This window comes from Electrophorus electricus, chromosome 24 (assembly GCF_013358815.1).
Source record: "Electrophorus electricus isolate fEleEle1 chromosome 24, fEleEle1.pri, whole genome shotgun sequence".
Taxonomy (NCBI): Eukaryota; Metazoa; Chordata; class Actinopteri; order Gymnotiformes; family Gymnotidae; genus Electrophorus; species Electrophorus electricus.
In genome coordinates this window covers 979099-993309 of record NC_049558.1, presented here as the reverse complement: position 1 = coordinate 993309, position 14211 = coordinate 979099, and the positions used below count along the sequence as shown (strand labels likewise).

Here is a 14211-nt window from a genome sequence, read left to right as displayed (position 1 = left end):
TTACCCAAAGATTAGGACTGAACACAACTTGAGCAACTGAGCGTTAAGGGCCTTTGTCAGGGGCCCAACAATAACAACTTGGTGGTGGGACCATACCCACTAGGCTACCACTGCTCACACAGAAGATGTTGTGATCACTGATCTTTAATGACACATTCATCAGAATGAGGGGAGTCCACCACTGTTTCATCTCTCAGGACTCTGAACTTTCACCCTCCATTGTGATACGAGCAAACAAAATGTGTGCAAAGGCAAAAGCTCCTTGTAGCTGTCAGCAAAAGTAAATGAAGTCTGAAAATGTCACTAAGAGAAGTTCAGCCCTTATACGGATCAAACCCGTCACATATTTTCTTCTTTTCTTCTTCCTTGTTATTAAGTGCCCCCCCCCCCCCCCGCCAACCCCGGGAGGAGGTGGAACAAAGGAGAATGTGTCCCACTAAATGACTGACATGGTGTGTGGTTAGTGGCCCAAGGAATGAAACAGCAATCATCGTAAATGAATGCATGAAAAGTGCACTCGAATTCCAGCCCCTGGCACACACACACACACGCACACGCACACGCACACGCACACGCACACGCACACACACACACACACACACAGAAAATAAGTGTTCTTTCTTATTCATTCTTGTACACCTGGCTGGCACACGACCCCTTTCTCAACGCACCTTCCTCCACAGCCTTTCATTTGCATAGGGATTTGCAAGTCAAACACAGTGCTGAGTTCCCAGTGTCCCGACTCAGGGGTCGTGAAGCGCAGGTTCACCGCTCAGCTTCTACTGTTGGCCATAATACGCACACAGACACACACACTCCTTTGGTGAAACATACAAAAAAACAAAAGAGAGTGTGTGTGCGCGTGTGTGTGCGTGTGAAAATGTGGCGCATCAATAAAATGCCGTACTAGCAGAAACACAGCTCTCTTAAGACACCTGTGTGTTTGTGAGACACGTCGTGATCAGGAAGAGATGCTGCTCTCCCCAGTGTTCTTCTGTCTCTTGAGGGTTTATCTCCTATTAAGGCACCAACAGCTGAGAAGCAGCCCAACAAGCTGAACTGATCCTACAGGAAGCGCCCTAAAACACTTAAAGCAGTACTTCACCCAAAACGCCATCACTGCTCAAAAGGAATATATGCTTGTGCAGGCTAGTTAGTGCTATGCAAATGAGATCATGCTGATTTGCCCAAACTATATATTTTCATTCTATGTTCTCACTTTCTGTGACACACACAGCAAGCGCATGACATATTCATGGACAATACAGGATATTTGCCTAAAATTCTTAGTGCCTATGAAAAGAGCTGAGAGCAAGACGAGTGGGGAGGATGGGTGTGAAATTAACCCTTTCCCCGAATCGCTGACTTATATAAGAAGTAATGTGATTCTAACTGGGAAAGTCCCAGCTGTGAGCTATAATATAAATGGTTACACACAAATGCATGCAGGCATGCGCGCGCGAACACACACACACAAAGTTCAAGGTGAGTAAAGGAGAATGACCCACCAATGATTACAGTCACATGTTATTAAACAATTATAACATTTTACAACTCTTTTCTGATTAGCCATTGGATGTACAACATAATGACAAAAATGAGGTCTGTAAAACATCTGACAGTAAGAAATGAGAGTAAATAAAGCTTTAGTGCACCTTTATGTGGTGATATGACTGTTTTGGTGGGATATATAAACATTTCTCACAGTGTCATACACGACTCACGGTAGAAGAGCTTTGTGTTGAGTGTAAATATTTAGAGTGTAACATACACACATATTGTCATTATATGAATTTGTTAGAACACTCATTTCTTATAAATACACTCATGTCTTGGCAACAGCACAAAATGTGATCACCTCACAGAACAGAAATGGCATTGAATTGCTGTTTTAATCTCTGTGCAATAGCCTGTGATCATTGCCAATTTATGACCTATTGTTGTTTGATTTCTTACAGTGTTTCCTCCACCTGATATTCAAACACCCAGAAGGCCAGTGGGAAAAGTGCCTCACTCACTCACACATACACATACACACACATCTATTTGACATGTGGTAAACTCCTGCAGTGAATTCTAATTCAAAGTAAATTCGTGAAGTGAACAAAGACAGTGAGGTGATCTAATGATTGCCCAATCACCAGACAGAAGAGTTTAAATCACTCTCTTTCATTTGCATTGCAAATGTTTTCATACATGCATGCAAATTCAGTTAATACTAACTCGGAAACTTAGGCTCCTCCTATTGCACTTTTCTGCATCTGTTGGCGTTGCATTCAGTGGGGATTCTTTGGTACTATAACCTCTGAAGGACTTTGGCGCCATCTGCTGGTTGCTAGTTCTGTTAAGTACTGTAAGCCCACATACAGTAGCACTATTAAATCAAATTTGTAGAACAGAGGAAGATCCTTCTGTGTTGATCACTGCTGCAACGACTAATCGACTCTAGCACTAGACATGATAGACTCGTGGTTTAAAGAGGGAAAAGATTAACACTATAAACATTATCCCACTGTTGAATCCCACCTTGAACCTTACACATTCTTCATCTATGAACTTCACAACTTTTATAGTTATTTTAGAACCAAAGAGAGAGAGAGAGAGAGAAATACACAGGTGCATCTGAACTAAATGACTTAAACAAAGACCAGTCAGTAAAGCAGACTATGGCAAAACCCAAACCTTTGAACGGGAACGTTCCATCACGTAGGTACCCCTTTCACACCAACAGACAGAATCGCACAAAATGGAATAAGAGGATTAATCAGATTTTAGTGTGTAACCATTTCCTGTCTTGGTAGACCAGTACATCCTCTTCTTGCTAACCTTTAGTGGTTGGAAGGATGTGGTTTACAGAAACAAACAACAGATGCCACATTTTATATTTATTCCATTACACCCACACACACATACACGCAAAACAAAAACAAACATGTCACACACTTAAGTGTGTTGAACACAATCAGATCAGATCAGGCCAGTGAGTCATTACCTTTTATGGCAGCCTTACTGATCCCTAGAATGTTTGCATGTACAGCATTTGGTAGATGCCCTTGTCCAGTGACTTACAAAAGTGCTTTTTAATTTCTGACATACATATCTTCATGCATCCTTGTGATATATAGGTCAGCGTTAAGAACGCAAGCTTTGCTTGAAGACAGACAGTGGACATTCATTCCACTAGCTGGACCCCAGGACAGAGGAGAGTTGTGATGCATGTCGTCTTAGTTGTGTTAGGGGGATCCACGCTTGGTGGTGTTTCTTGCTCTTTGGATCCGGCAGAGGGACGTGCATGACAAGCTACTGCAACGTAAGGATGAAAGCACTCAGGAGAGGTAAGAGGAACTGAGTTGGTTTATTTTGAGGATTAACTCATGTGATGGCTGTTTACAACCTTCCAAGATGACTGAAAGCCCCAGCACCGAACCCCAGCACAGGATAGAAGCATGGATGGAGATGGGTGGGTGGAGCAGCTACAGTTCCTGATTTTTATTTTTTTTAAAGATAAAAGGTTTGTCCATCATCCTCAGAAATCCTTGCTTACACTTGTACATGTACACACACAATCAAAAACCAGGTTTGATGAGCAACACCAGACATTAAATGCATTAGACAGGCTAGAGTGTATGTAACAGTCTCTCACACAGTGTGGCAGATCCTGGTTTTCTGAACCAATCTACAAGCACAGCAGACATACTAAAAATGCAAAAGCATTTATATCAAAATAATTACAAAAATTAAAAGCATGCCAGATTAGCAAAGGCATACCAGAAGTACATCAAAATGTTCAAACTCAGTCAGCTCATAATTACAACGCCACTCAGGTTCCTCCGCTCACATTTCACTCACACTTTTAGCAGAATTCATAAACACCTGTGGCAAACACAAGAGTCATGAACACCAGTGTTGAACTGTATAAAACAGCAAAATCAATGGGAAACTGCAGGGGTTGCATAACAGCCAGCTCCTCTATCAATGACAATAAGAAAGGTACTGAAACCCCAGGGGCTGAAGAAAAGCAACAGAGAGAAAACCATCAAAGGCGTTTCAGCAGACACGTCTCCATCACTTCCTGCATGACCTCTGGGTAAAGGGTCACAGGTGAACACGCCCCTGACTGCGTCTTGTCAGGTGTATGACCTGTGAACCAAAAGAACAAAACGTCAGAAAAGAACCACACACCTGCTCGCATGCACGCACACACGTACGCATACATATGCACACTGCAAAGACTGACCCATGATGACTGATATCTACTCCACAGACACACACAAACCAAATTCTCTTCACTGGGTGGTGCACTTATTTAAAGGCAAATAATAAATAAAAACAAATAAATAAATACATTTTTAAAAAGGGCATCTACTGCAGTTCAGGAGTGTGCAGTACCCAAACAGCTGTTTCCCAGCTGCTCCCCTCATCTCGCATAGGAACATCTGCAGCTTTACTGGAAGCTCTACTGAACAGACCGTGCCATCAGCAGACTCACACACTACAGACACCTCCATGTGAACGGAAACTGCTCGTGCTGATATTCAGGTAATAATTCAATGTGACATGAGGCTTGCTGTGAAATGACTAAATTCGATCACATGCGGCAATTCTAAGGGTTGGGGAATGCTTCAGGATTTAATGTGGTTATGCTGTAAACATTGACGTGTGGGCAATGCCAACGTCGTGGCTTGGCAGACAGGTGGGGGAGTGCACAGCAAGCTTTAAGCTGGAGGTGTTCCTTCACGTCTTCAACTCCAGACTCACCATGCAGCTATTAATCTCAAGGCATATCATTCAGCAAGTACTGTGAATTATTAAATAGCTACTTTGAAACTAATATGCATAGTATGCAGTTAATAATATCCAGATAAGTCGAGACAAGAGCTTGTAACCACCAGTGATTCCTTGGTTGTAAAGGGTTAAACACATACTCCTACATGTATCGAGTGAGGAGTCTACTTAGGGTACGTTCACACTTGGTAAACGTTTTGATTAAAAGGAACCCTGCTGTGATGAGAATCTGTACCAAAATATGAAATGCACAAAAATGCTCAGGTATTCAAAAACACTTTCCTGCAGTGGACAAATTCCTCGAGCTGGTTTGCATCCTTAATGCATTTTGCCAGTTTTGGCTGAGTTTTCAACTGTAAAAATACTCCCCTGCCAGCACATTTAACTCAGCATACTGAACTGTTTTGCTTCGCCTACAATCGCCGTAGTTATCGTCACAAAATCTACATCATAAAAGCTATTCCATGACTTCTCCTTACAGCTTTTGTTTCAGAGGTAAACGTGTCAGTGAACCAGGACTAAAATACAGCAATGTACCATCTTCTGCTTTGGTCCCAGACCAAGAAAACCAAACTACAAGCACAAACACCCCCTTGGTGACTTGTTGCCAGCAGTTGCTGTGCATTGAGCTGTTTCAGGAGAGCAGGACTTTACTCTGGGCGTGTCGGGGCTGCTGAACGGTGAAGGCTCCGCCGAGCGGTTCTCCTTATCAAACGAGTTGTTCCGCTGCCGGTGCGCAAACTTCCGCTTCAAAGCTTCGGCGATGAGTGCGGCCGGGTCCAACGAGCATGCCAGCCCCTTACTCCTTCTCTTCCTCATTGGGGTCCCACCCGGAGACCTGAAACACAATGCCAGAGCACATGCAGATCAGGGGAGGACTTACAGTCACACAAACATACTGCTTTTGTGGCCAAGTCAAGGATGCGGATCAGAAAATGGGTGTAATTCATGAACAGGTCATGCAGTCTTTTTCCAAAATATGCTGCTACTTAAAAGTGCAAAATGGTAAAGTTCAGCCACTTAAAGAAATGTATGTTCATTACAATGCAATACTTGAACTTTCCATACGCTGGAAAAGGTTTTATTGGTGTCAAGCGGGCAACAAACAAACAAACAAACAAAAATAAATAAGACTAGAATTAATCTGCAGGTAGCATAGGACTGTAGAAACTCCTATTTAACATTAACCCAGAGAGCTCACCTCCAGTGTGAAAGCTCAGAAACTTGTTTTGCCAGGGAAACTTTGCCAATTTGACAATACATGGGGAACTTGATGGGCACTGATGCCATATAATCACTCCATCACAGCAGCAGCTGTAGGAGTTCATCTTATCCATTTCATTTAGGAAGCTGTAATGCAGGCTGAAGGCAGCCACTCTACCCAGGACTCTAACCCAGGGCTGACAGGAGGTAAACCTGAGCTCTGACCACCAGACCAAAGAGCAGTCAGAGCTCCCATTTAACCTTGTTTGGTTGATGTATGACATCATGTGGATCATGAATATACTTGGAGTTTAGCTAATAGAACATAATTGCAACTTAAATCAGTAATTAGTGATCAACCCAAACTGGCTGAAGGTCACATAAGCTTAGAGGAGGCTGCAACAACAGACATACCTCTCCACAGTGCGGAGCTTAACCTGGTTCAGGTCCTTCAGGACCTCCAGCATGGAGGGGAGAGGAGTTGCCGCAGGGTCGTCCGAGGGCTCACGCAGCTCCGCTTTGCCTCTTCTGGCTGCCTGCCGCTGTCTGATCACCTCTGACACAGAGGACTGCACAAAGCCAGCCAATGGGGGAGGGGGTGGAGGCAAGGGTGGTGCTGGGGGTGGAGGCGGCACGGAGAGAGGTGTGGAGGTGAAGGCGGGAGCAGGCGCAGGGTGGAAGCAGGGAGTGGCAGGTTCACCAAGGCCAGGACTGTCAACTGCACAAAGGGATGAAAAATAAATAAAAAACCAGTATCAAAAGCAGTGGCAGATCACACAGCCTCATACACACAGAAGTCCCAGTTCTCTTGATTCAGAATGGGAGGGGCTACCTGTGGGAATGGCAACTATCATGGCAATCTGAGCTTGCAGTCGCAGTAGTTCTGCCTCCAGAGCAGAGATCTTCTGGAGGGCTTCGGGTTGCATGTTCAGCCCTTGGGCCACATGCCCCTGCTGAGCACGGGGAGCTCCACATGCTGGCCGAGCAGCTTCAGTCCCCCGTAGCCATCTAGCATTCCTCAGAGGGACATTACCCCTGCAGGACCAATCACAGTATGAGCCTGAAAAAAAAAAATCAGCTTCCCCCTTCAGAACTTAAAATATCCTACCGCTTAAAAAAAAATCCTCCCAATGCCGCTTTTAAGGCCAAAATCCAGTCATAGTTCAGGAAAAACAATTAAACAGTGACCAGTTCCACAAGTTCAGTGCAGCACAAACTCTATCATTGATGGGAGGACAATTTAAGACAGTATGATGCTTTCAAAATTTGGCTGCCAGTCCTCAACTGGTTATGGCATAAGAAATGATCTCTAATGATTAGTAAATATGTAATTTTTAAACCCTTGAGGTAGAAGAAAAACACAAACACACACAAACATAGAAAAGCAAAAGGACACTACAATATGTTTGGGAAACTACGTCCACCAGCCTGACAACAGATACCAAGCAAAGCAGACAGTAATGATTCCTGAAAAAGAATTCAGAGTAAAACATCCAATTTTCACAAAGAACTGGAGTATGACTTTTCTTTTCCTGACTACCTGAACTTAGTGGATCTGTCTCCTTCTTCCTCAGCCAGCCACAACACATCCTCCAGTGAGGGAATGGCCCGGCCATTTACGGATTCATCTACGTGTTCCTGCCTCCTTGACGTCTGCAGAGGAATCTGCCCAGACAGAAAGAACCAAGGGAAAAGACGCATTAAATATGCATTTAAACCGTCAGCAAATCGATTACTGACTCTCATCACATTTCAAAGTGCAAGACATTTTTTTTAAGTCTTCCAACATTAGATACCTGGGCATTGCCCAGATAACAGACGGATCAAGGTTATGCACGTACACCCAGATCAGTTACTGTATACTCATTACTGAATTCATGGTTACCTGAAAATGAATCCGGGGGTAAGGCGCCAGAGGTAAATTTGTTCCAATCATTCGAACGATGCTGCGATACTGTCCACACAAAGTGGTGTCCCAAACTGGAACCAGCTGCAAAAGACAAGTGCACATTGATTTTATCATCATTAGGATATTTCATATTACAGCACATCAGTAATTAAACTTATTTACACGGGGGGGGGGGGGGGGGGGAGACAAAGGAAGTCGGATGCCAAACATTTAACAGCACCAATTTGGTTAATTACCATGTCGGCAGGAACTCCGAAATATTCAACGACATATCTTAGCAAATAGACTAGGTCTTCTAGCAGAGACATTGTCAGTATACTTTTTTACTCCACGGCAGCGAGAATTTAAATTGTCAGCAGAATTTCTGCACTGCTGACAGCGGAATGGGCACGAGCGAGACCGTGGCACACTGCAGCACCACCTTCCTGCACGCGACGTGACAGATCAAATAAACTGCATCACGTTCGTCTCTGAAATGAAAAATAATTAAACACCGTTAGATATATATAAATATATTGCCAATTATGAGAACAACCTAGCTATGGCTGTAATGTTTTTAGACTATAACATGATCAGGGTTAGTCTAATACTAGCTAGCTAAGCTAAGCTATTACTCGCTGATCATAACGGCTCGACTGCGGTTACATGCAAAACGAGTCGTACAGACACAAAGCACATATGACACACATACATATCCGAATCACGGCCTTAATTATACACGACACTGCCACAACGAAAACGCGGAAAAAAAACTGTCTACACAGATACAAGTATAAAGAAGGAATAATTCACACGACCTCCCAAACTTACTCAGGATTACCAGGCAGGTGAACTCAAATAAAGCCATTTGAGCAAGACTGCGTGCGATTGGACCACAGACTCACGCTTGCGCGTTCACCCAATTATGTTGAGCAATGTTGCGTCGTCGAGACAGACGTTCGACCAATCATGTCCCACGGAAAGCGTAGGCACGAAATTCGTATTTGTGACCGGCGACGCTGACAAAGTAGTGGTAAGGACATTGTAACAAAAACATTTTGTTCTTCGGAGGAAATAAATGTGAGATATGATAGTTCAATATATGGTAATACGGATTACATAAAGTAAAACAGACACATACATGTCGGCAATAGTATGATTTAAATTAAGTACACTTGCTCGACAGCCACTTCTAGCAAACTGCTAGGTAGCTCGAGACAGAACCAACGGTCCGTTGTGTCTAGCAAGCTAGGATAGTTAAGATAAGCTAACACTAGCTAGCATTTAAGATTGTGGGTACCCACTTCTACTCGTTTTGCTGTGTTACTAGGTTATCTGCTAATGTATATGTACAAAATAATGAGGAAACGTATTAAGGCAGCACCACATCTGACGTTAATTTAGTTAGCGGACCCTAGCTAACTAGATTTAATAGCTTCAATTGTTTCAGGCATCTCAAATGAATGAGATGCCTGTTTTACCTAGTGACTTGACTTGTTTTACCTAGTTGTGGAAACAAGCTAAACGTAGATAGTATATCTAGAGGATACTGGTAGCTAACGATAGCTAGCTATAGCGTTAGAATTCGATGGGGTGATTTGCAGTGGTGTACGAGAGAACGTTAGCTGTTTCTAACCTTCAGTGAGCATGTGGTAGCCTCCTAGTTGAAAGACCACGAACTTTCCAACAACCCATTTGAAGAGTTTGTCAGGGTTGAGAGCTAACCACAGCACTGAAACATCTTTTGTTAGAGTTACTAATGATTTGTTGGTTGCAGCCGACTTTCGGTATCTAAATATACTTGTTCTCCTGCACCTCTATACTGCATTTTACACAGTGTCATAATGTGCTGCACAATCCTGAGGATTTGGTCGGCATCTCTGACACCGTACTGACACGGTATGGTCATACCTTGGAGACATGCAGCATTTAGGTCTGATCCCATGGTGTTCCCCAGGGATAAGTTCCTGGCGCTTTACGTTTTACTATCTACATATTAACGCTTGACGAGATCCTTAGCAGTTCTACTGCTATGAGGATTACACGCACATTTACAAACACACTAAACCCATTCTTCCCACCTAATGCTCCAATTATGTGTTTGGCTGACAAAGACCTGGATAGCTAAGAACTATATAAATTTAAATAACGAAAAATCTGAGGCCATACTACATTTACATTATTTGGCAGATGCTCTTACTTAGAGCCACTTACTTTGTCATTTACTCATACTACCTGCATTTCCAGCTACTTCTAAAAACCTGGGCACTCTAGCCTGGCTATGCCACACTTTTTGTCCTATGTCGCCCAAGTTGGGAATCTTGGTGTCATTTTGTACCCTATCCCATTCTGTAGACACGTTTCTATTACATCCAGACTGGACTTCGGCAATGCTGTTCTCTTCAGGCTTCATACCTATGGGCTCCAGAAGTTGCAATATGTCCAGAACTCAGCTGGTTGGTCAGCCATAGCAGACTGTCCGAACATAATACTCCTGTTCATGGTCACCTACACTGGCTTCCTGTCCACATTCACATTTAGTACAAAATCCTTCTTATGGTCTTTAAATCCTTACATGGTCTGGTACCTCCTTGCCATTCTGTTCTTCTTCATACATATTCATTTGCTTTGGTCTTCTAACGACTACTTTATATCCCACCCTCCAGGCTACATCTTTTCAGATATGGGGCTTTTAGCATGGCAAGCCCTTAACTCTGGAACACTATCCCTTTACACCTCTGATATTGTATCTCCATCTCCTCATTCAAAAAATGTCTGAAATATCTCTCTTCCAGTTGCTTTCTCATACTTGGCCCCTGAATAAATATCATTTGAATAAATGACATTTATTCTAGATCTACCCATGTCTGTTTATACTATAGTTAAATTATTTTGATTTCATCATGTTTCTTTTCTTTCTTTTTAATGATAAAGTATCTTTATTTATATTGGTTTTACGTTATTATATTCTGTTGTTCATGTACAGTGTCCTTGGGTATCTTGAAAGGTACTTGAAAGCTCACTACATGTGACAAAACCAGGTGGAAAACATTTGCTATCCAGTTATTTTTGTGTTCTACTAAGCAGGCTCCCACATCTGATGAGGTTTTAAAAAAAAAAAAAAAAAAAAAATTAGTAAATTGAGAGTACTGGCACACGACTACGTGCAAGATTTTATTCTATCTAGGTTATACTGCACTGACTTATAACACTGCAAGCAAGGAAATTGCCATGCAGAGTTTACTGTTAAACCCAGTTAATGGTTGTCCAACAGTAACAGTTTCATTTCTGGTTTTGCATAGCTAGCTACAGTTCTACAGCTCTAGAATGTGCCTGTATTAACTTTTTTTTTCTCCAAAAAAACCTGCTTCTCCAATCCAAACCTTGTTCTTCAAAGCTTACAAAGATCAAGTAAGATGATGGATGCATTGTCAGTAGTGACCCAGCTGCGCGACCTGGCCTCTGAGCCTCAGACCCGGGAGGCTATAGTTCAGGACCAGGGTTGCCTTCCTGGCCTTGTGCTGTTCCTTGACCACAAAGACCCTCGGGTTCTTTTTGCCACTCTGCAGGTATGGTTTGCTTAATGTCCACTGTTGTCCATCATACTGTCCTCACTTAGGTTAGCTACATATTATAATTTTTAAAAGGTGTAATGTGGAAACTAAAGAAACTAGGCATGAATGTTTAAAGCACTCATCTTGAAACACTGACACCCATGTTACATGTTATGAATAATTATTTTACATGAACTGCAACAGTCCTTACAAAATGAACATGGAATGTTAAGGTGCAAGTGTTGGATGAAAACCTTTGGTTTCAGCCCAAAACTAACATGCCACATTTTCATTCAGACTCTGAGATACCTTGCAGAATTGCCTCAAAATGTTAACACCATGAAGAATGAACTTGGCATGATGGTGAGCCTGGAGGCACTGATGGAGAAGTGAGTTGCACACTTGTGCTGCCTTATGTAGTATACCAGCATCTTTCTATACAGTCCTTAGACACCCCCACACAGTCCCGGTTTTGGCTCTAGCCCTGCTTCCAAACACACCTGCATCAATAAATTAAGAAAACTCAATATATGGAAAAGGTATACTTGGAACTATGCAAAAATGTGGACTGTCTATGGGAAAATACTCCAGAATAAAGTTCACTGAACTCTGCATGCCTCATTTCCCTTGTTCTCATGCAGGAGTGGACCGAATGGTGATATTATAGAGCTCACACAAGATGTACACAGAGTGTTGAGTGCTCCTGAGAGCACAGACACTTTTAGTACTCCAGAGCCACAGAGGAGGAGGAATAAACCTCAGTTTTTCATCAACAGTACCAACAAAAAGGCTAAAACAGTCACTCTGCACATACAGGGCTTGGATGGCACAGTAAGTGTGTGTCCTTATTCCTCATTGATGCACCAGCACACTGCTGATACCTGTACTGATATAAACGTTTACGTTGTGTTCACTACACATTTCTAAAAGGTGCTTTGTGCTTCTTTCATGTAAAACAGGCTGGACAGATGGCTAGTGTAGTAACAGGCCTCAGACTCTTAATTGCAAGGTGGAGCATGTGCAGATTTTCCTGGTGTGTGGCATTTTGTACAGGACCAGCGAGGTGTCTGTGAGGAGGCTCTCCTGAAGGTTAAAGGAGTGATCAGTTTCACTTTCCAGCTGGCCCTGAAAAGGTGTACTGTGCGGGTGCGTGCCGACCTGCCCACTGAGGTACTGCAACACCTCGGCCTTACTCTCCATTTTATATCCCAGTAGGAGGTTTGTGATTGTGGTTTTGAGATTTAGCTCCATCACCATTAGATGATTTGCCTCTTTTGGTATATTGCATATACAGTGTGAAATGGTTGCTCTACAGCCTGTAACCTGTGTCTCCACCACAGAGCTTGGCCTCAGCCATCGCTGCAACTAAAGTGCTTGTAGCCCAGCAAGTGGTGAAGAGTGAGACTGGTGAGGAGGTGGGTGCTGGCCTGAGGTGCCGGTCAGTCAGTCACATGTAGGGATGTACACTACAGAGTGAATTGAGACTTGCCTTTTGAACTGGGGAGAACTTGCCCTTTTCTTGTCAAATATTGTAATTATGAGATGAGTGCACATGAGCTGTGTTATAATTACCAATGAGAAACCTGAATTTTCCACAAATGTCTGAGTCTGGCATCAATGAAAAACATATGGTAGATAAAACAGATATTACATCTTCAGTGGTAAGTTATTGTTATTAAGTAGTAAATCTGTGTGTTGGCTGTACAATTTATGCTTATTTTGTGAACAAGCCTGTTCTGGTGTGATTAGCTGTGTCCCTCACCAGATGTAAAAGTAGGCTATGGTTGATTTAGCTAGTTATTTTTCCAGGCTATAAAAGTAAACAGAGATTCCCATGGCATCCATTTTGTTTCTGATCAACTCTAACTAATGATGGTTAATCCTAAACCACATGAGTACACACACCACATCATACTTAGGACTCGCCAAAACTGACCATATGGTACCATTCAGAGGCACTTAAGCTTATAGTTCTAAGAATAACTGAAGTTATTTACATTGCACTGCATGCAACAATACATTTACTGACCTCCTTTAATGCTGCCATCCTTGCCTTCAGGTTCTCATCCCTCTCAGCACAGCAGACACACAGGTAGAGGAGAACACCCACTTGCCAGACTACCTGCCCGAAGACGAGAGTCCTGAGAAGGAGATGGACCGTGCCATCTCCCGCACCGGAGCCAAACAGGACGGGAGCGGCAGCTGGCTGAACGCTGCTGCTAGCTTCCTCACCAAGACATTCTACTGGTGAGCGACCTCCCCATACCACCACTGCACATGAATATCTGTGTCAGCGGGACCACGGAGCATCTGTACAGGCGCCTGTGAACCAGTTTAAAACTGAGGACTCCCAACTACAGTGAAGTGCAGACCTATTCAGGTCAAATGACTTTCGCCTACCTCTACCAAATTTGTCAAGCGATGCTGTAATATCCAGCTAAGATGATACTGACTGATGGATTTAATGACGGTGGAAATGCTCTCTTCCCCTTGAACATCTCAATTGGTAAATTTTCTGTCCGTCGCACTTGTTTGTTATACTATGTGACTGTTTACTGTTACTTTGATCAGCTGTGTAAATATGTGCATATTATTTTTACAGTTTATCCTGTCTCATCTTAACATATTTTGTTCATAAGAGTTCATGTAAAATATATTAATTTACCTGAAACGGAGTTTGTCAACTCTAGCCCTCTGTAACCTCAAAAGGACTCTACACCCTCTAATCTTCCTTGTTCATATTTAATTGAAATGTAGGGTTTGGAATGGAAAGGGTTATGA

At 42.8% G+C, this 14211-nt stretch overlaps 2 protein-coding genes across 4 annotated transcripts; one reads left to right on the top strand and one right to left on the bottom strand.

Annotated features, from left to right (window-relative positions):
- Positions 1 to 3336: 3336 nt before the first annotated feature.
- Positions 3337 to 8740, bottom strand: mtfr2 (mitochondrial fission regulator 2). 3 transcript variants are annotated; one of them, XM_035522494.1, is made up of 8 exons: positions 8708 to 8740; positions 8134 to 8367; positions 7874 to 7978; positions 7529 to 7653; positions 6821 to 7023; positions 6403 to 6706; positions 5440 to 5623; positions 3337 to 4140 (listed from the first exon to the last, which is right to left on the bottom strand). In XM_035522494.1, exons 2-8 carry the CDS (start codon positions 8203 to 8205, stop codon positions 4096 to 4098), a joined length of 1038 nt encoding a protein of 345 aa, XP_035378387.1. In that variant the 5' UTR covers positions 8206 to 8367; positions 8708 to 8740; the 3' UTR covers positions 3337 to 4095. The 3 variants fall into 3 exon arrangements, with proteins under 3 accessions (XP_035378387.1, XP_035378389.1, XP_035378388.1); XM_035522496.1 differs by having other exon boundaries at positions 8695 to 8729; XM_035522495.1 differs by lacking the exon at positions 8708 to 8740 and adding an exon at positions 8589 to 8682.
- A 126-nt stretch (positions 8741 to 8866) lies between these two features.
- armc1l (armadillo repeat containing 1, like) lies at positions 8867 to 13957 on the top strand. Its single transcript, XM_027025828.2, has 7 exons — positions 8867 to 8909; positions 11274 to 11445; positions 11728 to 11819; positions 12072 to 12261; positions 12484 to 12600; positions 12771 to 12845; positions 13490 to 13957. The coding sequence occupies exons 2-7, from the start codon at positions 11293 to 11295 to the stop codon at positions 13679 to 13681; spliced, it is 819 nt and encodes a 272-aa protein (XP_026881629.2). The 5' UTR covers positions 8867 to 8909; positions 11274 to 11292; the 3' UTR covers positions 13682 to 13957.
- Positions 13958 to 14211: the final 254 nt, after the last annotated feature.

Excerpts from the sequence above, each read along its gene's own strand:
- armc1l (XM_027025828.2), top strand. The coding sequence starts at position 11,293 with ATGATGGATGCATTGTCAGTAGTGACCCAGCTGCGCGACCTGGCCTCT. Across the intron at positions 11,820-12,071 it reads CTGGAGGCACTGATGGAGAA|GAGTGGACCGAATGGTGATA; the intron begins GTGAGTTGCACA and ends GTTCTCATGCAG. Across the intron at positions 12,601-12,770 it reads GTGCCGACCTGCCCACTGAG|AGCTTGGCCTCAGCCATCGC; the intron begins GTACTGCAACAC and ends TCTCCACCACAG.
- mtfr2 (XM_035522494.1), bottom strand. The coding sequence starts at position 8,205 with ATGTCTCTGCTAGAAGACCTAGTCTATTTGCTAAGATATGTCGTTGAA. Across the intron at positions 7,654-7,873 it reads ACCCCCGGATTCATTTTCAG|ATTCCTCTGCAGACGTCAAG; the intron begins GTAACCATGAAT and ends CTGTCTGGGCAG. Across the intron at positions 5,624-6,402 it reads AAGCTCCGCACTGTGGAGAG|GTCTCCGGGTGGGACCCCAA; the intron begins GTATGTCTGTTG and ends ATTGTGTTTCAG.